The sequence below is a fragment of the Aspergillus flavus genome, chromosome 7 (genome assembly GCF_009017415.1).
Source record: "Aspergillus flavus chromosome 7, complete sequence".
Taxonomy (NCBI): domain Eukaryota; kingdom Fungi; phylum Ascomycota; class Eurotiomycetes; order Eurotiales; family Aspergillaceae; genus Aspergillus; species Aspergillus flavus.
The window spans coordinates 2238087-2265575 of NC_092404.1; the positions used below are offsets into that span (position 1 = coordinate 2238087).

The 27489-nt window shown below is 49.0% G+C and overlaps 8 protein-coding genes across 8 annotated transcripts; 4 read left to right on the plus strand and 4 right to left on the minus strand.

The window, feature by feature from the left end:
• Positions 1 to 89: 89 nt before the first annotated feature.
• Positions 90 to 673, minus strand: F9C07_2229823 (mitochondrial 54S ribosomal protein uL14m; the record flags this gene model as incomplete). The annotated part of the gene is made up of 4 exons (XM_041294871.2): positions 90 to 160; positions 214 to 438; positions 510 to 594; positions 659 to 673. The coding sequence occupies 4 exons, from the start codon at positions 671 to 673 to the stop codon at positions 90 to 92; spliced, it is 396 nt and encodes a 131-aa protein (XP_041150510.2).
• A 523-nt stretch (positions 674 to 1196) lies between these two features.
• On the plus strand, positions 1197 to 5490 carry F9C07_2201054 (Alpha/Beta hydrolase protein; the record flags this gene model as incomplete). Its single annotated transcript, XM_041294880.2, has 4 exons — positions 1197 to 1307; positions 1369 to 3068; positions 3850 to 5152; positions 5233 to 5490. The coding sequence occupies 4 exons, from the start codon at positions 1197 to 1199 to the stop codon at positions 5488 to 5490; spliced, it is 3372 nt and encodes a 1123-aa protein (XP_041150511.2).
• A 36-nt stretch (positions 5491 to 5526) lies between these two features.
• F9C07_2281099 (putative ATP-dependent RNA helicase Mrh4) lies at positions 5527 to 7729 on the minus strand. Its single transcript, XM_041287274.2, has one exon. The coding sequence runs from the start codon at positions 7620 to 7622 to the stop codon at positions 5718 to 5720; it is 1905 nt and encodes a 634-aa protein (XP_041150513.1). The 5' UTR covers positions 7623 to 7729; the 3' UTR covers positions 5527 to 5717.
• Positions 7730 to 8163, plus strand: F9C07_2146244 (uncharacterized protein). Its single transcript, XM_071509202.1, has one exon. It carries the CDS (start codon positions 7801 to 7803, stop codon positions 8119 to 8121), a length of 321 nt encoding a protein of 106 aa, XP_071367058.1. The 5' UTR covers positions 7730 to 7800; the 3' UTR covers positions 8122 to 8163.
• A 324-nt stretch (positions 8164 to 8487) lies between these two features.
• On the plus strand, positions 8488 to 12768 carry F9C07_5979 (putative GTP binding protein; the record flags this gene model as incomplete). The annotated part of the gene is made up of 4 exons (XM_041294882.1): positions 8488 to 8577; positions 8633 to 11351; positions 11406 to 12109; positions 12169 to 12768. 4 exons carry the CDS (start codon positions 8488 to 8490, stop codon positions 12766 to 12768), a joined length of 4113 nt encoding a protein of 1370 aa, XP_041150514.1.
• Positions 12769 to 13473: 705 nt separating this feature from the next.
• F9C07_2146260 (pseudouridylate synthase) lies at positions 13474 to 15692 on the minus strand. Its single transcript, XM_041294872.2, has 4 exons — positions 15373 to 15692; positions 15113 to 15316; positions 13877 to 15058; positions 13474 to 13814 (listed from the first exon to the last, which is right to left on the minus strand). The coding sequence occupies exons 1-4, from the start codon at positions 15456 to 15458 to the stop codon at positions 13595 to 13597; spliced, it is 1692 nt and encodes a 563-aa protein (XP_041150515.1). The 5' UTR covers positions 15459 to 15692; the 3' UTR covers positions 13474 to 13594.
• On the minus strand, positions 15693 to 27467 carry F9C07_2281103 (ubiquitin hydrolase). Its single transcript, XM_041294873.2, has 7 exons — positions 25615 to 27467; positions 25399 to 25555; positions 18711 to 25345; positions 18592 to 18648; positions 16432 to 18537; positions 16274 to 16369; positions 15693 to 16191 (listed from the first exon to the last, which is right to left on the minus strand). Exons 1-5 carry the CDS (start codon positions 26234 to 26236, stop codon positions 18452 to 18454), a joined length of 7557 nt encoding a protein of 2518 aa, XP_041150517.1. The 5' UTR covers positions 26237 to 27467; the 3' UTR covers positions 15693 to 16191; positions 16274 to 16369; positions 16432 to 18451.
• F9C07_2103849 (transcription factor TFIIE complex alpha subunit) lies at positions 16097 to 17569 on the plus strand (the record flags this gene model as incomplete). The annotated part of the gene is made up of 3 exons (XM_041287271.1): positions 16097 to 16191; positions 16274 to 16369; positions 16432 to 17569. 3 exons carry the CDS (start codon positions 16097 to 16099, stop codon positions 17567 to 17569), a joined length of 1329 nt encoding a protein of 442 aa, XP_041150516.1.
• Positions 27468 to 27489: the final 22 nt, after the last annotated feature.

A 27489-nucleotide genomic window follows, 5' to 3' on the forward strand; every position in this document is an offset into this window, starting at 1 on the left:
GAGTAATAAAAAAAAAGAAGTTTTTTTAAGGCATATTTCTATTGATACAGAGTAGTTATGTAAATAGACGCTTCGCTTTCATAGGGATATTATACATGCATCGGTGCCAACGACAAAATTTTCGACCATTGCTTTCCTCGTAGTTCCGTAGCCACGACTCCTGTGATGTGTGTCAGAACCTAGCAATAGAGGCGTCAGGATAAGGCTACTCACCGTTCATTCTTGTGCCGATCGGGTCTCCAGACTTGTTCACCAACACGCAGGCATTATCATCGAACTTGACAATGGAGCCATCTGGTCTCTGCATTTCTTTCTTCGCTCGGACGACGACGGCATGACGAATATCTCCGCGACGGACTTTGTTTGCAATACCACTGTTGTTCGAGCTTTCGGGGCCAAAGTTCCGCTGTTTCTGAACCACCACAACGATTCGGTCACCTAATTCCCATCACATCGATCGGCGTCAGAGCTGTATCAACAAGGAAAATTGAGAGAAAACTAGAACCTACCGACTGTGGCCGGCCGCTTCTTCTTCAGGACATTCACGCACTCGACAACTGCGGCGCCGGAGTTGTCGATGCAATTCAGCATCGTCTGACGGATGATTGTTAGCCAAGAAAGTCCAGAATTTTGTTAAAGGACAAAATCGCGGGTTTACCTTTAGTTGAATCATCTTGATCGCATGCCCTGGGGGGGGAACGGCCAAAGTATCAGATAAAGGGTAGACTTATCCGTCCGAAAGATTTCCAGCACGTCCGGACCGGAAAGGTTTTGCCGACCACCGACCCCGGACGGCGGACGGGGCGCTGTTGCTGCAGGAGGCACCGTTCCAACTCATTTTAAGTCGCATTTATTTGATTAACTGGGCAACACAGCCGTGTGTGTCGTGCTTGGAGCCTCTTGGATAGTCGCCCACTTTCCCATTCGTGCGCGCTAACTTACCCTGGGGGGCCCTTTTCTTCCTTTTCATTATGCCTGTTGAACTGGATTTTTCTTATCCTATCTAATTATTGTTTCACCATCACGCTCTTTTCGACAGTTCTACCCCCCTTTGGTGTTAATAGTATTCCCGCTTTTTCCTACTGTTCCTCCTTTGACATATAGACACATCATTACAACACCAACCAATTAAGACAAATTCTTCACCACACCACAAACAATCTTTATATGGGAAATCTGTGATCTCGCAGATTGACATGCCGTCGTCGAAAGCAAGAGACAGTCCCTCTGTGGAGCGTCGCGACCGTCTTACTCTTGCGAAATTGGCCAGCTATGACGATGTCGCGACGGATGCGCTGGTTGACCGGGTACGCCATCTTACTCAGAGACACCCTTTTTGGATTGTATCTAACATTTTTCACATCGTAGGCCTATTTCTGGACCAATACCCGCAAAAATCGTACGAAATATATTCCCGTGAGAGGGGTACATGAGGATGATGTCGCTCGTATTCTCCTTCACGAGGTCATTGTTGCCAAGGACTCTGCGCAAGCGGAAAAGCAATTGCTAGCAATGTCAGGTATGAAGAAGTACTTGGCTAAGCTTCCGAATGATCGTGAAAAGGAATGGTTTCGTCGGCATCTGCGCAAATATATACAAATGTATCTCCCTGACTCGCCCTTCGAAGTTACTACAACCAATCGCTACACGATTACCGAACATGAGGCGGCGATATGCGCTAGGAAATTCATCAAACAGGGCCAGGAAATCAAGTACCTTAGTGGGACGCTTGTTCCCATGACCCGCGAAGAAGAGCAGGAATTGGATCTGAAGAGAAAGGATTTCAGCATAGTCATGTCTAGTCGAAGAAAAACGCCGTCGTTTTTTCTCGGTCCCGCTCGCTTTGCCAACCATGACTGCAATGCCAATGGCCGATTGGTAACACGGGGATCGGAGGGCATGCAAGTTGTGGCCACTCGAGACATATACATAGGAGAAGAGATCACCGTTTCATACGGTGACGATTACTTCGGTATTGACAATTGCGAGTGTCTTTGCCTAACATGCGAACGGGCAGTCCGCAATGGCTGGGCGCCTCATGTTGACTCCGAGGAAGGGTCAAGCAAGGCATCTACCCCAGCTCTGAACGATGAAGCCATATCCAACGATAGTTTACTTTCACCCAGAAAGCGCAAGCACCATTTGGATAGTGATTCTGATATCTCACCCTCAAGTACGCCTAGGAAGAGGAGTAAGTTTACACGACAGAGCTCTAAACTACGATCAGCAGTATCACTTGCAGATTTTGCTCCTGTTGGTTCGGGATCGGATAATCCACCGCCCCAAGCAGAGACCTCAATTGTGCCAGAAACTACGGGAGCCGCAAGTATAACCAATGATACTATTGTACCTGCAAGCGGTTCTGCTGTGGAGGTCTCTCAAGCGTCTGCTACTGACTGTGACTCATCTCCTTCGCTCGAGGCCGACGAGTCGCATCACTCGTCAACGTCAACAACACCAACATCAATCGGTGATGTCAAGATCAAGGTGGAAGATACGGTGGAGGCGTCCCTTACTGAGTCGGCGTCGGCGACCCATATTACACTTTCAATCACAGGCCAGCCTCACAACGACCGACACCCACCGGGAACTGACAACGACATGTTGTCAGAATTGTCCGAGATAACTGACAATCCTCAGAAGCCGAAAAGGTCAAGGGGTTCTCGCTGGAAGCATGGTGTTGTCCCGTCGGTGGAGGAAGAGTCACACCGTGTTCGGGTCCCTGGTGACTACACAAAAACTTCTAAGTTGCTTGCGCAAGCCTATGATCGATGGGTAGACTGCCATACTTGTAATGTTTGGTTTGTGCAGCACAATTCATATCTCACTCGGCGAGAGTGTCCCCGCTGTGAGCGTCATTCAATGCTCTACGGTTTTCGCTGGCCAAAGACGGATAAAGAGGGCTCAATGGATGACGAGGAGCGAGTGATGGATCATCGGACTGTTCATAGGTTCTTGTACCCGGAGGAAGAAGCTCGCATCTCTCGCAAAGATCGTGGGGTCAGTTTTGGCGTCACACCCACTCCCGAATTATCTGAGCCACGAACAGAGACCGAGGATAGTGAAGCGTGCGATGACCGTCGCAACACTAGAGCGAGCAGGACACGGACTCGCTCACTTCGGATGACTATGTAACGATGATGATGTGTAATCGATTAATAGGCAAGGATTTGATGCTGAGCAGGAGTTTCGGGTAACTCTTTACACTACAGTTGGCGTTTGATTTATACCTGGACACGGTGCGATTGATAGGGCTTGTTGGGACTGGTTAGATGATCCCTTTTCCTTTTCTTTTTCTTCCTTTGCCAGTGGCTTCTTCTGGTTATTATGTATAGACATCCTTTATCTTCTCAAAGGCCTTCATTTATTTATTTTTGTTATGTGTGCTGAACAACATCACGATTTGGGGGGAGCGACTTCTTGCATATCATTAATTGGGGATGGTTTCAAGTCCCTCTGGTGTACAACAGACCTATTAGGATTCCACAGGAAAACATTTCGTTCTTGTTGATTCTTCCCCGCATTCATTGGACTGCACCCCGCGTATTGAATGGAGATTTAATGGAAGCTGGAGAATATTCCTGCACCAATGGCGTCCCGCTGCGTCTCCGTTCATCCAGCTTTAGTCCCTTCGTATCTTGCCGCTTGAGTGGAAATACGATCCTCGGTATATCTCCCACCGATTTTTGCAAAAATGCCCTCTTGAAGGTGTGTATAAAAGAGCTCGCGAGCATGTCTGTCTTTCCCGCATGCGTTAGTCGCCTTGGTGAGAAGGCCTGTTTCAGTTATGGCGCTCCTCATCCACCATCTGCTTGCCCTCTATCTCACTCTAACTATCTCCATTGCCAGAGCTTACGAAAGTCCTCTCGTCAGTCTCGACTATGGAGTATTCCAGGGTAGATATGACTCGACCTATAATCTTTCCTACTTCCGTAAGATTCCATTTGCGGCCCCGCCAACAGGAGAGAATCGCTTTCGTGCTCCTCAGCCTCCCATGAGAATACTGGACGATGTGTATGATACCGACCAGGATTTTGACATGTGTCCGCAACGTACTGTCAACGGTTCCGAGGATTGCTTGTACCTTGGCCTGTTCTCCCGACCTTGGGATGTCCGCTCCTCCACAGCTGCGACGAAGCGGCCCGTTTTGGTGGTGTTTTACGGCGGTGGCTTCATTCAAGGGGGTGCCTCCTTTACCTTACCGCCGTCGTCCTATCCAGTCCTCAATGCGAGTACCCTGAATGACTATGTAGTCATCTATTCCAACTACCGTGTGAACGCGTTCGGCTTTCTCCCGGGACGAGCGGTCAAGGAATCACCCATATCAGATCTCAACCCAGGGCTCCTTGATCAGCAATTCGTTCTGAAGTGGGTTCAGAGGTACATTCATCACTTCGGTGGTGATCCTCACAACGTCACCATCTGGGGACAATCCGCCGGAGGAGGCTCAGTAGTCGCCCAGGTGCTAGCCAACGGCCGAGGCAGACAGCCAAAGCTCTTCTCCAAAGCTCTGGCGAGCTCACCGTTCTGGCCCAAAACCTATGCCTACGATGCCCCCGAAGCAGAGGCGATATATGAACATTTGACCAACCTGACCGGTTGTGCGAATGCCACAGAAACCCTCGCCTGTCTCAAAGCAGTCGATGTCCAGACCATACGTGATGCAAACCTAATCATCAGCGAAAGCCAGAAGTATACAACAAGCACATTCACCTGGGGCCCAGTCATCGACGGCGAGTTCCTCTTCGACACTCTTACCGAAGCTGTGGCAAGCGACTCGCTCCAAACAGAACTCGTCTTCGGGATGTACAACACCCACGAAGGCGAGAACTTCGTGCCGCCTGGCTTTCGTTCGCTGAACATGACTAATGGGTTAAATTCTTCTATTCCTAGCTTCCACCAATGGCTGGTAGGGTTCTTGCCTCGACTGTCTTCTGAGGAAATACGCCTTGTTGAGTCGAAGTATTACCCTCCTGTAGGGAGGTCGGAGACTCTTGATCTTTACAATTCCACGTATGTGCGTGCAGGCCTCATCTACAGGGATGTTGTTCTCGCTTGTCCAGCGTATTGGATAGCATCGGCTGCCAGAACTGCTGGATATGCGGGTGAATATACTATCTCGCCTGCGCAGCATGCAAGTGATACCATCTATGTATGTCTTTCTCAGTCCACAGTATCTGTATATTTTCACTATATGGGTTCTCGCAGAGATTTTACTGACAGCTATTTTAGTGGAATCAAGTCAACTCAATCCAACAGACGGATGAATTAATATACCAAGGCTACGCCGGTGCCTTTGCCAGTTTCTTTCAGACGGGGGATCCTAACGCGCATAAGTTGACTAATTCTTCGCAGCCAGGGGTGCCGATGCTCCAGAGTACTGGCGATGAATTCGTTGTAACTGACACTGGATTCGAAACTGCAGAGCTGGTGCTGTTGAAGGAGAGGTGCGACTTTTGGAAGTCAATTGGAGAAAGGGTCCCGGTATAGTTAGCTTCTGTATATTTATGTGAAATCAAGAGGCACAGCCTCAATGGCTATCAGTAGAAAAGAGCGTGAGTGAATTTCGTGTCTATACTATATCTATTGTACAATATTATACATTTCATGCTTGAAGCCGTGCTGTACAAATATTTACTGTCCATATTTCCGTATTGTCGCCATGTCCTAACGCCGGTCCTTGTACGTTGAAATTGATTGTGTCCGTTCGACGCCCCTCAGATCAATGCTTGTCCTCTAAACATACCTTCACGGACTTCCTTCACAACATCCTTACGGTCCTTCTTTCCAACCAGCACGATACCGCGACCACGCTTGTTCATCCGACCGAGACGTCCCAGACGGTGGATGAAATCGATCGTCGTGTGCGGGACGTGGTATAGAATGACAGTCTTAACGGGGAGGGTGTCAATGCCTCGGGATGCTAAATCGGTGGTAACGAGCACCTTGGTGTTAGCCAATCGGCGAACATTCTCGGGTTTGTTGTGGTTCTCGGGCAGTTCAAAGGGAATGGCATCCTCTTGACGCCTCTTTTTCTGGGCTAACATGATTTCTTCTGGGCTGGGCGGAGGTGCCGACTCGGTAAACTCGGCGAGGATCTCTTCTTGCTTCCGGGCGCTGGAGTCCCGAGAAAGCGACTGGGCGTCAATTCCCTTTGACCTTAAAAATTGGGCCACTTCATCGGCTTCCTCGCGCTCATTGACGAACACAAGGATCTTCTTGATATTCGGTCCAACATAAGAAGCAAACGGCTCCGAGGGCTCCGAATCGCCAGCTTTCCCAATCGACCAGATCACGTCAGCGCAGGCCAAGTTTCGATTTCCTCGGTAGGGCTCTTTCTGGATGTCCACCACTCCTAGTTGTACTCGACGTGGGATTGCATGCAGGTTGGGTGTAGTAAGTCTTTTGATGTCTGGGTAGCGCTTGCGTAGCAAATTATCGAGACTTCGGGGAATCGTAGCCGAGCACAGAATAAGCTTGCGGAGCGACGGTGCTACCTTACTGATAATTTCGGTAGTTGTTGGCAGGAAAGATCGGTCCATAAGCGAGTCGGCCTCATCGAGAACCAAGTGGCTGACCCGGCTCAGCACGTAAGGTTCCGTTTTGGCGATCGATGCAAGCAAATGAGGAGTAGAAACGAGGATGTCAATACCGTCCGGGTTAAACAGGGTACTCTTAATCCGGCGAGGAGTCAAGTTGGACGAAATCATCCCAGATCGATATTTAACTGTGTGAGCAAGCGCCTTAACCTTGACACCTACTTGTGCAACCAACTCTGACGTTGGCACCAGAATAATCACTCTCGGTCTTCCGGCATTGGACAGTGGCGGCTCCTCAGGCTCAAGATCAAAAGCCCGGTTTTTCAGCCTCTCCTCTTTCTCTTTTGCCTTTCGCTCCTCCTCTTTCCTCTCGTTCTCCTTATCCTCAACTTCTAGCCGCTTAACAGCGTCAACCAAAGGGAGCAAGTATGCCAATGTCTTTCCAGAGCCCGTCTCGGCTGCCAGAAGGTACTGATCGTACTGAGGATCTCCATCCTCAAGTTTAGTTCCTCGCTTTCCATCCGGTGAATCTTCCATGAGCTTGGGAATTGCGAGACGTTGAATAGGAGTGGGGGTGACATCGACCAGACCGGGAAGAGCTTGAGAGAAGATTGAGTGGCGAACAACAGGTAGGAGCGGAAAGTGATCAAAGCTGGTAATGTCGGCAATCTTAGACTTGACCGCAGTCCTACGGCCATAAGGGACAGGAGCAAGTGTGGTCTGCATCTTTAGAGCTTTGTACAAGGGGCTGTCGCTTTTCCGAGGTGTATCCGCTGCCTTCTCTCCCGAGCGTCTCAAGGCCGCTTGAGACCGTGACCTTGGCTCACCTCGAATGTGAGCTTCGGTCTGGTTCATTCCTGACCATGGTCCGAACTTAGCTTTGCCCGAGCGTTTCTGGTTGATCGATGATTTGGCGACATCCGGGGACAAGGCCATGCGAGCGACTTTCCGACGGAGTCGAGCTGTGGCCATAGAGCGCGCGACCTGCGATACGCTCGAAGGGAGGAGAGTAGGGGCCCCACTCCGGCAGAGCAAACATACTGGAGGACGAACCGCCAGGGACATCCTGCCTAACCGATTCATGGTGGTGAGATGTTGCGAAGAAGACGGATGATGAAATCTCCTTACCCGCTTCCAAGAAAATTCCTTGGATAAGAAAATCAAGGCAGAAAGCACGGGGCACCTGGCGATCCCGCACTAGTCCCAGGTAGGCCTAGAGCGATCGGAGCCGCAACCAGGGCCCCAGGCGTCAAGGCCACCAATGCGCTCAGGCGGCGAGGCCGAAACAAGTGTTGCTATGGAGACTCCCGCCAGCAAATGTCAACATGGAACCTCGACCTCCACCATCGCCATCCAAGTCCCGATGTCTTACTACTTAACAAAGTCTATTTACCTCTTCATCCTCCGATCTCATTTACTTCCCTTCCGTGGTTCGGTGGTGGATGGTGTATTTTGGTTTCCCCCCCTTGTATTTACATTTCTTTTGTTGACCTATCTCATCCCCATCGGACGTCGTTCTATATCCCTTCGTTATCGCATTACTATCCCTCCATTACACGGAACAAAGGGACTTCAACATTAACGAATCGGCAATTATTCTGAACGTGCTACTTTTTTTTTTTTTGTATACTTCCCTCCCCCTTGTGACGCATTCTTGCAGGCCTGTTACGAATTTTACGAACAAATCAAGCGCTTCCCAATTCAATTTCAATTGACTTCGTTCTTGAATTTCAAAGCGACTTTTCTTATCGGCCTCTGTTGTTGTTGTTTATCAGAATCAGGTAAGGCGCGTCATTCCAGCAGCAAGGGACGTCAACGTCGGGGAATCTTAAGTTTCATCCATGCTATGTGATGAGGAAACAAGCGACACTGACATCTTCACCCCAGCGCTTTTTCCTCCTCACTTGTCTTGGTCTGCATCACAACAGAACAAAAATTCCCCGTGAAGATGGGTAGTGGTACTGGCCAACGCCCACTTTCGGAAGTGAGTCCTATGGCTCAACGACGAAACTCGCCTGTCTGGAACCAAAATACAAAAGTATGTGTTTACTACTCCGTGTAACATGTTTACTGCGCTGACGATAGTCGCGCAGATGATGAGGAACAGTACCGACGCTTACGATGTCAAATCGTCCCCGCGTCTCTTTTGGCAAGGACGAGAATCTGGATCTCCATTCCCCAAAAGCCAAGAAAACCAGGTTCCTTATGACCCCGAGTCTCCATTTTCCAGCTCAAAACGACCATCTATCGAAAACTTAAAGCGGCAATCGCGCGTCAGGAACAGCAACATGCTCCGCGACTATAACCAGGAGTACGACCCAACAAATGTCTATGTACCGCAAAGGCCCTTAGCTACAAGCCGGTCGCCGCAGAAGGAAGCGCAAAGCACGCAAACATCGCAAATGTCGAACAGGCAAGAGGCTGGCCCAATAGGCCCAAGACCGCCATCACCAAGCAAGGAACAGGCACCTCCAGCCAAGTCGTCCTTATCCCGCGCAAGCCGTTTTGGCGTTAAGGACATGGGCTTTGACCCAGAGACCGAAATCTGGTCTGATGCGGAGAACCGACATGCTAAAAGCGTCACCTTCGATGCCGCTCCCCCTCAGGTCAACGAGTATGAAATGACAACACCTGACCCGTCTTCAATCGCCTCTGATTCTCGCGAAGGCAGTTATGAGTCTGATGAGGACGAGTTTCCGGACATCAGTTTCGACCGTGACTCACTAACAGACCGCGAGGATAGCTTTGATGCGTCGCTCGAGGACCTCGAGAAGACCCCGGTCGTACTGCCAGAGGATTGGCGTTACATGAGTCCATCCAGCGCAAACGACGATTTGGTTAAAGAGGACGAAGACCCCTTCACTGAGGACGAGGAGAATCACAATCCAGATCCCCGGCCTTCGTCTCGACAAGAGACATCTGAGAAACACGCTCCCGTTGAATCGCTGGACTCCAATGGCGAGCCTCGCCCCCTTCCTCCTCTCCCAGGGCGTACATCTTTCCCGCCACATCCTTCATCCCCCAGTAAGCTGGCTTCAGCATTTGAACTCGGAAGTGGTAGCCAGCGGGTTCTGCCATCCCCTCCAGGACCAGCTTCCTACAGCAAGTCAGATATTACCGAATTTGGTCATTCCTCGATGTCGCTGGAGGACAGGCTGCGCTTGATGAAGATACAAGAGGACGGACAGGAGGATGCTAAACCAGAACATCAAGATATTGAGCCGCAGTCGAAGCATGATGATGGAAATCAAGGCGAGACCGAGACTCACTCCAATCAACCGAAGCAACATGACTCTGAGTCTACAGATGAAACTCCTGGAGCTGCCCCAGAGGTCTTTTCACCACCACATATTTCCAGGGATTCCATCCTGCGTGACCTCCGAAGGAGCGAAAGCTTCATGGATGACTCATTCGACGAGTCTTCCCAGATCCCTTCCAGCCCTCATTCTTATATGAATTACGACCCAGATGTTCCGATCCCGTCACTTGAAAATGATGATATGCTTGACGATGACGATTACGATGACACCAATAGCGTGGTGATCAAACAAGAAGAAGACCATGACAACGATCTTTACGACATCCCCGATTATTATGAAACAATCCCGTCGAAGGATTCCTCTTTCAAGAGCTTGAAGGATAAGCTGACCAGCGATGAGGAGAGCCGCTATTCGAGCCAGCAGATGGAAGATGACTTAACAGAGAAAGGTAGCGCTCGGAATTCTGACGCAGGACAGGCGACGCCCGTGGCTACAGACCAGGATGACAAGGCTTCCAGCGAACAGACACCCCAGGAGACCCAAGCGGAGCCCGCACCTGGTTCCAAAATGTCAACCATCAAAGAGGCCTTGCAACGCCCAATAACCCCCGAGGATGACGGTCAAATATCGGAGCCCTCGACACCAGATTCCGTGATTCGTCATCCAGTCGACGATGATAGCGACACAGGAGTTCCATCGGTAGAAAGTGTTCCTGATCCAATTGCGACAGTCAAAGCCCCCGGAACTGGTCTTAAAACACGGCCGTCATTGACCCCAGCTGATCTAGAATCCATGGCTGCCACTCGCCGTAGAATAAGCGGACAACATCCCCCACCCATGCCCGGGCTCAGCAAGCAGCCATCAAACGAATCTGAGCATTCCGCCCCCGAGGATACCACACCGTCCCAGCCTGCGAAGGAAGTTTCCCAACGACAAAGCAGTCTCGTGAAGCTGGACATCCCGTTCAGCATCCAGGAAGAAAGCCTCGGCTTTGGTTTGGACAAAGAGTTCGACCGCGTCATTGAAAACCAAAAGGTTGCGTTTGAGTTATCCCTTTCCCAACTGTATTCTCGTGCTGGGCCCAATAGACACATGCAGGAGTCCCTTGGCAATAATATGGAGCCAATTGCTAACGAACAAATCCCTAAACAGAGAGGCTACCTCATGAGACATAACACAAAAGTTATCATTGCAAGCAGCCGCAATGAAGACGAGCCTGCCACTGCTCCTGGAGCTGCCCCGACAGAATCTAGGGGAACAAAGTCGGCTATACCCACACCCCGAAAAGCCAGCCAGCAAACCTGGACCACTGTGCCTTGGAACGGACAAACCCGCCGTGCAAGCATTAGGCAAGCTAGCGGAATCCGCAAGAAGCCTGTCCCTGGACCTGTGCCCCCTCTTCCAGGTCAACAGAGCAATGTTCAAGAAAACCCTGCGACAATCGAAGAAAACGAGCCCGCTTTGAATGGCGCCTTGGATGAAGGAGAAGAGCGGGGTCGTCTATTCGTCAAAGTCGTTGGGATGAAGTACCTAGACTTGCCGCTGCCCCGAGGTAAGTTCCTGATGCCACTATGTGCATGAGCGACATCATCTAATCAGAATGTAGGCGAGAGATCGTACTTCTCCCTGACACTTGACAATGGCCTTCACTGTGTTACTACGGCTTGGTTGGAACTCGGAAAGACAGCCCCAGTCGGGCAGGAATTCGAACTCATTGTGCAAAACGACCTAGAGTTTCAGTTGACTCTACAGATGAAGGTCGATGATGAAAAATTCAGAGTCCAAGAGCCTCCTCCGACAGCATCGCCCACGAGACAGAAGACATCTACTTTCAGTAGGGTGTTTGCTTCCCCTCGCAAGCGCAAGGAATTGGATATGAAGCACCAACTGGCTTCCCAACAGCAGAAGAAAACTGATGTTAACGCAGGTGTCTGGGAACGCCTCAGGACTCTTATTGCTAGGGACGGTAGTTTCGCTCGTGCGTATGTAGCACTGAGCGACCATGAGAAACATGCTTTTGGCCGCCCTTACACAGTCGATGTGGCCTGCTTCAATGAATGGGCCGTTGAAGACCAGCCAAGCAGTGTTAAGAGCAAGAAGAGCACTTCCAGCGCTACTTCCCAACGGCGGCCTCCTTACAAGATTGGCAAGCTAGAGCTGCAGCTGTTGTTTGTCCCAAAACCAAAAGGTGCGAAGGATGAGGATATGCCGAAGAGCATGAACGCTTGCATTCGGGAAATGCGTGAAGCGGAGAGTGTTTCATCCCGTAGCTGGGAAGGATTCTTGTCTCAACAGGGAGGCGACTGCCCTGTAAGTTTTCACTTGGCTCATATTCCCTATGAATCGGCTCACTGACTTCTCGTTGGCAGTTCTGGCGTCGCCGCTTCTTCAAGCTTCAAGGCTCCAAATTGACCGCGTACCATGAGACGACCCGACAACCTCGTGCGACAATCAACCTCTCAAAGGCTGTCAAGCTTATCGATGACAGATCATCCCTGATGCAGAAGGAGACCACGACCAAGGGTGGTGGACGTCGCAAGTCTGCCTTTGCCGAAGAGGAGGAGGGCTACATGTTTGTGGAAGAAGGATTCCGTATCCGCTTTGGCAACGGCGAAGTGATCGACTTCTATGCGGATAGTGCTGCCGACAAGGAAGGCTGGATGAAGGTTTTGGCCGACGCTGTGGGCAAAGGCTCTTCGGGAAGCAGTCAAGTTAAGCAGTGGACCGAGCTCGTGCTCAAGCGTGAGCGTAGTGTTAAGTCGGGACGGGAAATGACTGATCGGCGCCTCGATGGGCCTCTTCCTCCCCCACCCGTCAAAAAAGATAAAGATATTGCGCCTCCACCGACATCCACGGCACCGGCGCCGGCAGCCGCACCGCCACGGGCTAAACATCGCTACACCCAGTCTCAACCCGAGGTTCGCAGTGCGGACTCTCGACGCCAGAAAGCCCGCTCCTTGATATTCTAACCACGCCAAGAGGTTGGGTTGGCTACTTACTTTACATCTTTTTCTTCTTTGATTCTTCTGTGTTTCAAATTTGTCATATTGGCCTTGTCTTCTCATTCTTCTATCGTGCATCCCTGATTTGTCTGCTTTTTCTTTTGTCCTTTCTTCTTTCTTTCCACTTCTCTTTCTCTGCGGTGTTGGTGTACTTGACTTTCCTTTGTGTTTCCTTCTGTTCAAAGTCCAATTTTCACCAGCACCGAGCGTCGTGTTGCACTCTGTCGTACATTAATGATACATAGCGCCTTTCTCTTCCTCCGTCAATAATTGAGTTTGTTTTTTCTTTTTTCCATGGTCGACCTTGTACCTGAGGGATGTGCAGTCTACCTCTGGCTTGGTGAACATATAATCGTAACTATGTAGCACACTGTCATGTAGAATCGTTTGCGAATGATCGTCACATATAATATCCTGCGAACATGCGTATGAAGGTAGAAGTTCCAAGGCCCCACTCGAGAAATACTTTTATGGCCCAAATTGCTCACTTCGGCGCTTAACGCCCATGATGAGCTCGAGTCTATCGAACATTAGCTATGTTATTCAGTTCATTCTTACGGTGGGTGCTATTGATAACGAAGTATGTCATAAGCTGATTGAAATAACTACTCCTAGGATACAAGGTAGTCACCAATCATGCGAAGATATAACCCAACTATATATATTTACAACCCTGTAGATTCCCACTTTGCAACTTTATGAAAAACAATTAATGTTACCTTGGGAGAGCTCCGATGCATGTGTATGGAAAAGACAAGTTCTTTTATTACTATATACATATATAGATGATATTTTAACCGCCCTCTTCTCCATTGTTGGGCAAATTGCCCTCATCTTCGGATTCTTCCTCGATCTCTGCTAGGGCTTCTCTCTGAGACTTTCGGCCCTTCTGAGCGTCTTCGGTAGCAGCCGAAGGTTGAGTCGCAGGTTTTGCGGCTGGAATACCACCGGATGTAACGTATAGGAATTCTTCTTGGGGGAAGTGATCGATATGGTTGAAAAATGAAGCGAAACTTTTTTTTTTGGTTAGTTGAATCGTTTCAATACACGAGTTAAGGTATAGCTGAGAACTTACGCGTTAGTCTCCTCTTCTTCACGGAAGATTCGGTCATATATCTCTCTTTGCTTGAACTCGTTCATTTCCGTGGCATACACCTCGAAGTTAATGGGCTTCTTTCCGAGTTCTTCTGCCTTTTTGCTGTATCCATTGAAGATGGGGCGTTCCAGCAAAAGGCCTAGACCGGGTGCCTTGGGAATTGGGATCTTGGTCGGTCCATATGAATCGACGATCCGCTTGGGATCGCAGCCGCAGCGTACTATAAGGGTGGCCATGGCCACCATTTTACGAATCTGGTGCATCATGAAACTTTGTCCGTGGACTTTCAGACTGAGCCACTCGGTACCATTGATAATAATCGGGTTAGGGTCGACTTTGAAGGATTTGATGTGGCGTTTTGCAGAGGGGTCCTTGTACAATTTCTGGATGGTGTAATTGTAGAAGTTCTTAGTTCCAAGGTACTTATCCAGCGCCTCTTGCAAACGGGCAACGCGCGCGGGAGGAATACGGTAAGATCGCTTTGCGGTATTGTATGCAGCCTTCACAGCCTTGACTGCGTCAATGATCTTCCGTCTGTGAGCTAGCTCGGCTTCGGTGAGTTCGGGCTTTGTGGCGGCATCTGCTCCTCCCTCTGTGGCTTGAGATTGTTCCTCGGTTCCGAATGATTCATCTTCGGGCTTCTCATGGTAGATTGCATTCTTGACGACCTCGCGGATATCCTCGTCCAAGGTGTCGAGAACGGGTTGGATATACTTCGCATCGGCCTCCTCCCAGTAATTAGCGACCTCTGCCTGTCGGGCCTTGTGAGCCTCCAAATCACCCTCCTTCTCGGCAATCTCTATGATCTTTTTGCCTAAGAAAGTGCTGGGATGTGGTGGCAAAAAACAGTAGCTAGGCATCAGATATTCATAGATACGAGAGTCGCACATCTGGTAGCTGCTGAAGGACTTGCTCGCGACCAGAATACCCCAAACGCGGATCTGCGGGCTAAGGTGTGCGTTGATTTTCTGAACAATATCCTCATCCTCCACAATCAACTTCAAGGACACGACATTACCAGCCGCATGGACTCCTTTATCTGTACGGGCGCATCGAACCAGCGACGACTTCTTCGGGTCTGCTGCGTTAGCCTTGGAGATAGCCCCGGCCGCTACAAACGCTGCGAAGAGATCACCCTCGATAGTCTTCTCAGTTGCGCTCCTGTAGACGATTAGCACTCGTCTAGGTTAGACAGGATGTAACACTTGTCCGTACAATTGCATTCCCTTGTAGCCCGTTCCAGAGTATCCCAGCAGTACAGCCACCTTCTTCTTCGGCCGTCTCTGTTCATTCTCGATGTCTTCCTGGGAGAAATGCGTGGCGTATATTGGAGCTTTGACTTCCTCTCCCTTTTCAAGCTTCTGTCGTTTGGCCTCATTCTCTTTATCTAATCGTCCTCTCTTATCTGACGTTTGCCGGCTTGCTTGGTTAGCCGGTGACTGTCGGATTTGTATCCCAGAACCCGCGAGACATACCTCCACTCTGCCCTTCCCAGATCCCCCTTCTTACGCTTGCGATCAGCTTCTTCGGATCCGCTAGCTCTTCCTTCGTTATTGTCCATGGTTCCAGTGATCTCCGTAAGTTAGATAGCGGCGTATAAGACGTGAAATGCCTCTGCGAGTTGACAGGCGAAAAAGATCGACAAAGAAAGCCTGCCAAATATTGACGCGCGGAGACGTAGCTACGCATGAAGAAGCGGGTCTCGAGGGGAAAAGCTTGCGTCGTCGACACTTGAAATCGTGCCTTTTCCCTGGGCCTGCGATTGAATTTCCGTATGTTCTAGCCGCAGTGGGATTAGTGCGTATGTGCTCTCCCGCTAGGCCTGACTAGGGTAGCTCGTATCAGGGCCTCAGGCAAGAATGGATGCCGCGGGCAGTTCATCCGGTGTAGCGCCGGTGCTCGTCCTTACTTCCCTTTAACCCTATTGTTTCTTTTCTTATTTACTCTAGTGTTCTCAGCTATAGCGTCGCGGGCTGTTATATTGTCCCGTGGGAGCTTCTATTCATAATATCTCCCCAGGTTTCCTCGCTCAACCTTTGACATCCGGAGTGAAAAAAAGCCATGCTACTCGTTTTGCGCTGACCTTAGTACGGGATATCGAGAACCTTTGCGCTCAGCAGCCCCAACATCGCCTCATTAATCCAAAGTCAAAGTCAAGCCTCACTTTCCTTTTCTATCAGGGCGTTTCTAGAAATCAACATGGATCTTGCGAATACACTTATTCGGACTGTGGTCCGCGCCTTCTACGAGACCCGCCACATTTTGGTCGTTGATGCGCTTTTTATCCATTCGGTGTATGCTTCACTATACCTGGACTTATGAAGAGTTCTATTATACTCGCAGCATCAGTTCTGACCCTTATTACCTATCGTGTAGACTCCATGCCGAAGACCTCGCCTTTCTCCTAGGAATGCAGCAGAAAGACCTCCGGAAGCTATGCGCCAAATTGCGCGAGGATCGCCTAATATCAGTGTATGGCTGGCCTGCAGTACCGCGTTATGCTGGGCAGTGACAATGCTGACATGATCCATCAGTAATACACGAGCAGAAATCCGAGACGGTTCAACTCGCCCCGTTAACCGTGAATACTATTACATCCCGCTACACCCGGTCATCGACGCTATTAAGTTCAAGATTTCGAAGTTAACATCGACGATCAAGGCCCAGTATACGCCGAGCGAGGAACGGAAGGAGTATATCTGTCTAAGATGCGGGGCAGAATGGACGGAACTTGATGTGCTGAGCTTGTACTCTGAGGAAGGTTTCGAATGCCAAAACTGTGGGGCTATTCTCGAGCGGACAGAAGATGTAAAGGGGGCGGAAGGGATTGACCGCACAGGCCACGAGAAGAACAGCAAGCTTATGGCTCAACTGGATACTATGCTGAAGTTGCTTAAACAAATCGATTCCGTCGAAATCCCACCAAACGACTTCGATACCGCTTGGGATCATAAGATCGATGTCGTGCGAAACCAGGCTACTCACCCGACACGAGCTGCAGTTGTTGTGCCATCCAAGAAACAGGAAGCTGTTCGCGGTAACACTAAGACCGATGCTGGCGCCCTTGAGATCTCCCTCACATCCAGCGAGGAAAAGAGCGCCGCCGAACAAGCGGAAGAGGCAGCACGCAAGGCCGCCGTGGAGAAGCAGAATGCGCTCCCGGTGTGGCATACACATTCTACTGTGTCTACAGGCGCTGGAAGTCTCAACACGGTGAAGACAGAGACGGACGTCGACGTGAAGTCCGAGATCAAGGAGGAAGAAGATCGAAAGCCGGATCTCGATGCTCTCGACGACAAGGTCGCCGCCTACTATGCCGAAATGGAGAGGGAAAAGGCTCTTCAGGCTCAGGAAGATTCCAGCAGTGCAGAGGAGGATTCCGACGATTTCGACGAAGAATTCGAAGATGTTGGTGGTGTTTCTGCGAGCGACACTGCGTCACCGGCCATTGGCGGTGCTGGCGCTGGTCCTACCAGTGCACCTACGAATACAACGTCCACGGGAATAAAGCGCGAGTTCGATACAGATTCTGGAACCAGTGCTCCTCAAACAGCCTCAGCAACACCATCTGCTACAGATGAAGGCCCAGCAGCGAAGAGGGTCAAAGTCGAACCGGAGGTCAAGAAAGAGGAGTCTGATGAAGATGACGACGAGGAATTTGAAGATGTTTGAAGAAGCCTGGCTCAAAGCATGCCCTTATGAAGGTGGAACTCTACCATGCAGTCGTCTTCAACCCTTTTCGGCGCAGGCGCCCGGGAGAAGGCGATCTGTTGGAGAGTAACAACACAATGACGAAAAAAAGGAATATATGTATGATATTTACTTAACGAAGGTCTAAAGGGGGAATATCAATAGACTGGGCCTTCGTTTCTTCTTTCTCTTTTTTCGAATTTCTCACGTTGGTGTAGATTTTCATTGGCTCTGCCTTGACTTTATCCCAAAGCTCCTGTTAGCTCGAATACCGGCTAGGATATCTTTGTATTATGAGTCTAAAAGAGAATGATCAAAACTAAAATTCACAAAGTAATATTCTCGAAGAGACCAATCCATTCAGATGAAAGTCCTGCTTTCTTTCTAAGATAGGCCCTCTAAAATTGTTCCATAGATCTGAGGACTATCCAGGAACCACTGCCTTAAAAAGTCTCATTTTCAGCCGTCAGTCATTCAATCAAGCAATATCGTTCCCTGGTTCATCATAGCGACAACGCAGAAGCAAACCGTGAAGGCCCTCCAACGAAAGCAATGCAAGCTCTTGCAGAACAACACCACCATTACCCTTTCTTTATTTAACACATGGCCAAAGAAATTAAACACGAGAAAAAGAACAAACATAAAGAGACATAACCCTTTCCCTGTACAGAGTTCAGAAACAGAGAACCCATTTCTAGTGTGGATGGGCAAACAAAACGCCGATCAATGCAGTCCCAAACACAACGAAGGTAAAGAGCAAAAGCAAAAGGAGTTACCTCTGCTCTTCCCCCCAAGCAACGTTCATCGAGTCATCTTTAATCATGATACAACAGGAGAATTTCAGAGTATATTGCGTACAGGGCCTCATGGAGTGCCTGCAACTCCCATTTCCGAATCACTTGCCATCGCTGAGTTGTCTTCCCATTCCTCTGGAGAAGGTACATCAGATTCTGAGGCCCCGGGGGTTAGACGTTGATAAGGATGCAATAAAATGGGATACTTACCGGAAGCCAGCTCTTCAGGCATATCAACAGCTAATTCCTCAATAGCTCCCAGGACGGCTATGTTCGCTATTAGTGAGAGGAAAAGACTAGGCTACAGTTAATTAAAGATTATGACATACCTTGCGCCTGACGGACAAATCCCTCGTCTTGTTCACTGTCATCAAAATATGTAACTAGGCAGTGTTCGACGACCGCTTTAATTGTCTCTACAACTTTCGCTTCGACGTTGCTCCCAGGGCTTGAGAGGTATGTCCTTCTCAATCTGCTGATACTCGCGTGAACCAGCTCCTTGGCCGCTTGTGTATGGCGTGATTGCCAGTCATCGCCGATGTCGCTAGCCTCTCCAGTGAATAATATTCGGCGTAGAAATTCCATGGTCATATTCCTGACGGCCCTGTCAGGGAACATGAGCAATGTCGGAGCCCAGTCTGGGATTTTATCTATGAGCTGGGATAGGAACCATGCCTCATTGAGATCAAGTCGCTCGTTGCGGCACGCCATAATGCTGGTAAAGAATGCAAGGTGTTCTTTACCTCCACTGTCATTGATTGACTCTACTCCTTTCGCAACGTAGTCGATCAAAGAAACGATTCTTTCTTCATCAGTACTCCGCCGACAGAATATCAATGTAGCCTCCAAGAACGGAGCGCAAAGTTCGGCAGGCGCGACTCTTAAGCCATCTTCCAGCGCCTTGCAGATTGGGTCTGTGAGGCCAGCTTCGGACTCCGCATCAACAAGTATTCCAACAATGCTTCTACATGCTTGCGGGCTGCTGTATTGCTGAAGAAGCTTTTTCAGAACTAATAGCTCATTGTTTCTCCCAACAGGCCGAAGAAGGTCGCTTTCCATAACTGTAAGAGAATACCTATTGTCGGGTAAGGTCTGTCTTTCCTCGCCCAGCGTAGGGGGCGCAGAAAAATCGATGTTCTGTAGCAAGACAGACAGAAGATCTGTGAGTTTCCTGTGTGAGAATCTTCTTCCCTTCTCAAGGAGTTTGCAATAAGCAATGTAGTGGCGTCTCAGTCTCTTTGAATCATCACGATCAAGCCACACAATTTCCAGACATCTTGAAAGAAATCCGTAACTGAGCACCATCCCGGCTTCAAGAGATCCAAAACTTGCAAGCAGTAAAAGGAATTCGAAGTAATCATCCCATGCCCTGCTTGCAGTGTGCAGAATCGTCCAGAGGCCATGCAATGCTGCGACCACATTCTCAAAGCCATCCAAGTACCGCTTATGCCATTTGTCTTTATAGCCCTCTTCCTGCTCAACATTATTGCACAGCTCCTGAAGCTTTGAGAGCGAGCTTATGAAGACCCTGATTGAACTGTTTCGAACAGCTGCATGGGGACACTTCAGAACTAGATTGCGTATGCCGGCTGGTCTTTCTGCAACCCACTGTAAAACTCTGTAGGCCGCCTTGGGAAGCTCATTGATTGCCTTAAGTAGCTCAGACACAACCGCATCCAGACCCAATGGCTCTCTGTTCCTTGAAATAAGTTGCTCAAGTGTATCCAAAGCGATGAAGATAATACATTTGTCCAATTTCAAGTCACCCAGAGGATGAATATCCCTCACATCATGAAGCTGATGTAGAAGGTGTCGCACAAACATGGCGTAGTATGGATCCATCAAACAAAAAGCCCGTATGAAAATTTCATTTTCCATCATAATGTGGTTGGCAAGAGGCACTGGCAGCTGCACACGAACCGGACAATGGTTGGTAGTTGGCTTATAAATTGACTTGGATGACTCCATACTCGAGACACGCTGATAAAATAGCATGTAAGCATTCCACACTTTGTTGAACCGGACTTGGCCCATGGAATTGTTGTTCATAGAGTCATTGTAACCACCAAAGCACTGGTCTGCAATCTTGGATGGGTCAAACCGGGTGACGTCTGAATCATTGAATTCAACCCACGAGCCTCTAGTATCAGCAGTAGGCCTTTCACGGATGTACGAATAGTAGTGACCAGATTCAGCTGTACCGCTATGAACCAAAACACCAACCAATTCGAAAAGGTCTTCTTGAACCTCCGCGTCAGGGTCTGAGAGGTACTCGACTTTAAACGGGCTCATGTCAATGTGCTCTGGAAACTGGAATTCGTCATTTATCTTGCTCCGCATCATCGTGACCATGTCAAAATCGAAGCGTTTGAGATGGAATATGAGGTTATCCGGGACATCTTTCAAACAGGCTCTCTTCACAGCATCAACATGTCTTCCACAGGAAGTGCAGGAGTATTTGTTATCTCCTTGCATGATTTCTCCTTCGACATACGCCTGAAGACTCTCCTCCAGACTCGCCTTACCTTTGATTTCGCATTGAATCGCAGAAAACGGCTCAAGGCGTTCTGAGATATGGGGACACTCTTTGGATTTGATCTGCTGCACTAGCTGACCGCCGTAAAAGGAGCGAAACTTCTTCTTGTCTTCGGCATTAGAGATTTGAGCCTCCCACCTGTCGAAAAGCAGGTTATAGAACTCGTCAACATCCATTTGTACTGTGACATCGACTGGTTCATTATCGTAGGTCCTTATTGAGTCCACTAGCCCTTGTGGATCGACACTCTTAAGCCAGGTTTCTTGCATATAGCCAAAAACCTTCTTTGTCTCCTCAAGTAATATCTGGGAGTCAAGAGGATCCACGAGATCAAGACGCATCATGAAGTCACGGAAGCTAACATTCATGAAAAGCTGGGTTAAAAGCGAGTTCAAGTAACAAGTGTTGGACAGATTCTTCAGCCCAGCATAGCCTTCAGGCGACCTGATCATTTTGTAGCGATCAAAACACCAGGTTGGTGAATATGTGTAGTCTTCAGGAATGAGATCACTCAAGCGCTCCACGACTTTAGTGTAGTTATCGTCGTATTTACAAAGCAGGTTCAGAATACCGTACAGTTCCTGCCGGGATGATGCGTGCATGACGGGCGTCTGAGGGGTGATGGCAACAAGGGATGTTGACTCCGAAAGATCCGGGAAGAGATACTTGTCAAACAAGCTCTCAGCGAGATCAAACGTGTCCACTGCGGTATTAGTTGAGCCTGCAAAGTCTAAGCACGATCTCAGGAGACGGCAAAAGCCTAGGAGTAAATGGTCGACGGGCTCTCGTCCGACAAACTCTTCGGTTTGGTGATTCAACAAGATGGCGCTCCATTGCTTGAGATACTCGCTCAGCATGAGATCGCGCGGTGACTTCTCTGCAACCGATTGGAATACTAAGTGAGCGATTTCGAAAAACTCTTGGGACTGTTGGACACAGCCCAGTGTACGGGGGAAGTTCTGCACAAAGGCTTCCCAGATTGTAGCGAGAATATCGATTCTGACTGGATTCTCGGAAGTGGTTATCTCCCGTTGTTCAGGGACTTCTGGTTTCCCTGTTTTCTTGAGCAACTTGGACGGGCTGCAGGCAACGGCTATGTTCTCCGAAATGCCCTTGCGAATAGGCTGGCGGTCCTCCTCCAATAGCAGTGAGAACAGAAGCTGGTCAAATTTTGCTTGCTGTTTTATCACAGCCCAAAACTCGGGGTCGCGAACAGAGCCTTCGATCATGATAGCAAAGGAGTTGCAGATTAGCTTATGTATACCAAGTTCCGAAAGATGACCCGTCGACGAATACCGTCCAACGTCCATTAGATGGAGCAACTGCCGAACCAAAGCAGTCGAATCTGGAATTGAGACTGTATCGCCGGCTAGGGGCGGCCTCACAAGAAGAGCGTAAAGAAGACATTCAACCAGACTAGTGGCAAAAAGGAGCTTCATTGGACAATTATCCAATGAATCAGACATTTCGGAGCGTGTTAAAGCAGCAACCAAAACTCGGACACTATGAGACACAAATGTTTGATTTGGTGATGACTCTAGTGCTTCCTCTCTCAGGCATATAGAAAGCGCATTTACTGAGTAAAGGAAATTATACGGTTTACCCATAGGGAACGCGTCTTGCGCAGACTTGTCGGTAGACCTGACTAACTGCAGGACCCTTTCCTGGGGAGGGAAGACAACAAGGAAGTCGTAAATCTCTCGAGCTAAGTGGTCCTCGAGACCTAAAAGATCATAAAGATCATCAAAATGTTTAAGTACTTCGGAATCCACCGATGTCAGAGACTGACGCCGCCCTGTCAGTGCAACGTCACGGCTGTCAGGGTCTCGGCGAACAATTAGCAGTCCCGAGTTCAGTTTGAGGTCTCGTACGGTGAGAGTAGGGTTTTCAAGAAGATCAATCCTATGCCCACTATAGATAGTGTTGAGTTTTGTGAAACCGGTGACCTGTACAAGCTTCTCAACGAACTCGGATGCAGTTGAGAGATCACCAATCTGCAAAGAGCGGACTTTAGACTGTGTACTGCCGTCGAAAGCTTGATAACGGATATTGACCAGCTCGCCTTTTACAGGTTTACCGGGCAAGCCAGGCGGCGAGTTCTGGGGCGGGCTGTACTGGGGTCGACTGCGCAGACCCTGCAGGAACTGACGCAGAAAGAGCAGAGAACGACTAAACCGCAATTCTTCCGCCTGAGTTTCCTCCTCAGGGATCTCCGCAGCCATTGAATCGCTAGCACCATTGGCACCTTGGCCACGGGCAGACTTCAACTTGGAGGCAGCCGACTTCAGTTGGTCAACGCAGCGATCTACCAGGGCAACATGAGTTGCTTCAACTGCAGATCGTGGTGATCTGTGAATGATATTATGGTCGAGATACACCTCAATGGCAAAATTAGTGGCATCGGTTTCGATCGAGCCGGGTGGAGCGGTTAAAATGAAATCCCAAATCCGGTCTATACCCGGGATTGAGATGACCTCATTATCACCAGCAATGGGCGGAGGGTTGAAGCGAACCTCATAGTTGATTGCCTGCTTTGCAAATGAGAGGACCTCCAGAAAGTAGTCTTTGGAAGGAGATAGTTCAGACAGGTACCCGTGGATACAGCGTTCAATGAATGGATTGCTCTTCGTACTATGTCGGGTAAGTGTACACAGAGTGTCCCAGAGTGCTCGTCTGCCTTGCTGGGCTAGCGTTTGCGACATAAGGACCCTTCTCCACAGCACATCACTTAACTCAGTGGTTATTGTGTCTGGGACCTTGTCGATAACGCAGGCTAGTAAGTGGACGCGCGAAAGAAAGCCGTTCCGCGAGAACGACTCCGTGAAGTCTGTCTGATTCATATCAACAGTGTGGGCCAATTCATTTATCAACAAGCGTGTCAAGTCAAAGTCCATAGCAAGCTTTCGTATCTCTTGAGTGTCATAGCTAGGAACTAGGGCATTCAAAGCTTGTATGCTGCCAACGGTGAACTGATTCATCTCGGCAAGGTCTTGGACACAACGTTCATATGTTTCCATTTTGTCCATTTCGCTGAGTCCAACATCCATGAATAAGGTAAGCTGCGAACTCGAGAACTTCTGAAGGATAGCCTTATGCTCGACAGGAAGATCGTCCGCTGCAGCACTTTCGCGAATGAGGCGTACGCACAAACGCAGTGGAACAGCGTCTACATGCGGCTCATCCACCAATTGGTATCTCTCGCGGTGCTTTTCGCGTACGTGAAGGAGAAGTTGCTCACAGAAATCCACCATCCGTGAATCAAATCGGGAAAGAGGCAAATCAAGAAGCTTTGAGCACAAATACAACAACGCTGGAGAAGTGGGTAGATGCATTTGAAAGGTTCTCGTAAGCATTCTAAGGATTTCGGACACCGTTCGGGGATCGGGGCTCTCGGTCACGGCCTTCCAGATTGTGTCCGTATCCGTGTCCGTGTATGTGGACGTGACGATCAAAAAGCCGACGATGTTGCCACTTCTGCTGATAAGCTGAGGGTGGGAATCAATGCTAACGATATATTCGACGATTTCGTTCTCCCGTAAAAACCGGACGAGGTATTGCACGACGGGATGTTCAATCCCTGCTGGGTCGTTCTGGATATACTGCCGCCACACATTGACCAAGTCCATTTGCATAGTCTCCATTCCGTTGACTCTCAGCTCCATACGCCCGTCTAGAATATGCTTTTTTAGGGCAGCAAATTTCCACCCGTAGTAGATTATGGAAGCACACTCGTCCGAGGATATACCTTCAGGTACGGCAATGGAGAGATCCTTGGCGATCTGCAAGCCCAGGTCTTGGCCACGGAGAGAGATGGTGAAGTAAACCCAAGATATGAAACGGAGCATCGGATCACTGACGTCGCTCGTGACCCAGGAGGACTTCTTGCTTACATGCATCTGGTAGTTCTCGTCTATGATCCGCATCAGGCTGTAAGCCGATTTCATGGCACGTAGATATGTAAGGGAATTGATTAGGGCCTCATCTGCCTGATACTTCCTGCGCTCGTTTCCGGAATCCATCAAGTTGTGCACAATAGTCACAACTGAAACTAAAGGGGATGAGAGTTGGGACCAACGGGGTATCAGAGTCATGACACAGGCGGCATACTCGGATAGCCACTGGAGCACGTTGAACGGAGGAGCCAGAATGTGGTCGTTCAGACGAGCAACTAGGTTGATCACTTCCACGCCATGGACCCTTTCCGCAGTACGAAAAAAGGGTATACCATTTACCTGGAGCATCCAACCAAGTGAAGGAAGATAGGCTCTTGATATTAAGTCCGATACCTGCAAGTCTGCGTCTTCTATTAATTGGCCCAAGACTAAAATATCCAGGCGGACTATATGGAGAGCAAGCCGGGTATAGTTAAGGAAAAACTCCTCCAGGCATACCCAAGGCCCCCTGCCTTCATCTGGCTGCAGGTCTTGCCTATTACAGTTCGTCAGTATATATGACAAGTGGATGCTTTCAGGGACACTTACGAGTTCCGCAGCAGGCTCTCCGGTATGACAGGAAGTTGTTCCCAAAAGTCCCGCTCATCCAATAAGCCCTCGAAGGTCAACTGCTCTAGGTTATTTGCGACGTCATCGAGCCAGCTCTTCACAGCAAGGAAGAACGGCGTTGCCTCCGGCGGAGAGCCTACCAAATAAATTAGTCAATCCATGCAGCGTCCGTTGAACCCGGTGGTATTGCCGTACCTTTCTCAATGATTGCACCGATCTCCTCCAAGTTGTCTCGCAAATCGAGATCGCTGCGGAACTTGGGGAAGTTGTCCGTGAGAGGCGCTTGCTCATGAAGCTGAACCACCTCGGAATCTCCTAGCGCTTCGCCCAACGGCTTCCAACTCGATGTGCTTGGATCTTGGTCCATGTCCTCGAGCTCGGCCACTTCAATCTCCGGGCTCTGGGCAGGAGAGGACAACAAGGATATAACATTGGAGGGACGAGCGCCGGCGTCATCCGCGGAGGGAGCGGGGGAGTGTGCGTTTGACTGATCAGCAGGGGTATCTTTGGGGGTAGATGTCATATTATCGGCGACTGGAGATTTCGTGTTAATAGTCATTCGGCTAGCCGGGCGGGTCGACGTAGGAGCTTCTTGTTCAGTCGTGGCAGGAGCATCCGGAGTCCGCTCGGGTAATCGAGACGCAGAGACCTCGTTACTTGACCAAGGCTGCCGGATGCCGCTTCCACTGTCCAGACGGGGGCGTTTCCGGGTAGATTGAGGATCGCTTTCTTCCATGGAATCGCCAGGGGAACACGTCGAGTCGGTCGATATAGGATCAAGCGGGGTGCTAGAGCTCTCTAGCGGGGCAGCTGCCATGACATTTTCCTGTGTTTCTCTGAGGAGCTACAGGAAAATCAACGATGTAGGAATGATTGAAGTTTTTCCACAAAAAAAAAAAAAAAAAAAAAAGCAGTGGAAGACCGGCACCCACAGGTGAGTAGTGAAAGAAAGGTGATGGAGAGAGAGAAAGATGAGAGTTGTAAGAGTGACGGGAAGGAAGGGCGAATGATGCGGGTAAAAAAAAATAGAATTTATTTATGATTGGTTTGCGGAGACGCAGCGCTCAGCTCGGTCTGAACATAGATGAGGAGTAACAGTAGTAGGTGAGGTAGAAAAAGAGGACTAAAGGTAGGCTGAAAATGGCAGCCTGGGGGGTGAGTTGACTTAACCAGGGTAGAAATTAAAATAAAAGGAAAGAGAATAGCTCTCCGTAAAGTTGGTGGAAAGATATGCAAAGCAAAGAACCATAGAAGAGCAACAGCTCTGACGTTGCGGTGGAGAAGCTCAACAGTCGTTGGCTCTTTTCTTTTTACCTTTCCCTTTTTAATTTTTGGCGGCTGCACAGCAAACCAAAAAAGGGCCCTTCTGGACACGGCCTTTTAGCTACGGAGATATCGCATATTGTTCCATTTATTCTTTATAAATGAAGAAGAAGAAAAAGGAAACTGTATAAAAAAAAATAGGGGAGTAGTAGTATATACTTCATTAAAGAGATTTCGATCATTTTTTCTTTTCTTTTACTTTCCCTTTTCTTCAAGAGCAATATGTACATCGAAGAACAAAACATTATTGTGCCATGAAACTCTAGGAACTTTTGACTGGGTGTACTAATACTGTACAGTACCGAATACAGTACTTCCAAGTTACTCCATGGTAAAGTGTTATCCTCACTGATATAAGAAATGAAAAGCTTCGTACAGGAGAGAATAAATTCAATTGATTCACCAACATTGATTATGACATCATTTAAAATATACGCCTCAAGCTACTTCAACACGAGGGTTCTATTAAACCATATTCTAGGGATCAACGAGCAAGAAAACAAGAACGAGAACATGAATCGAACAAACCTTAAGCGATTGAAAATCTATACCCCCCTTACTTTGATTCATTCTCCGGATGTTCGGCCAGCCTTGGTTTTAAGCATGAGTAGTAGACAAGGTACGAAGGGTCTCAGCTGTACCTTGCATCAATGCAATGAATGATTCATACTGATCGGTGGATACAAAAAAACCCACCCGCATTTTGACAAGTATGACATCGTTCCGCTAATCAATGGCCTTTGTTTA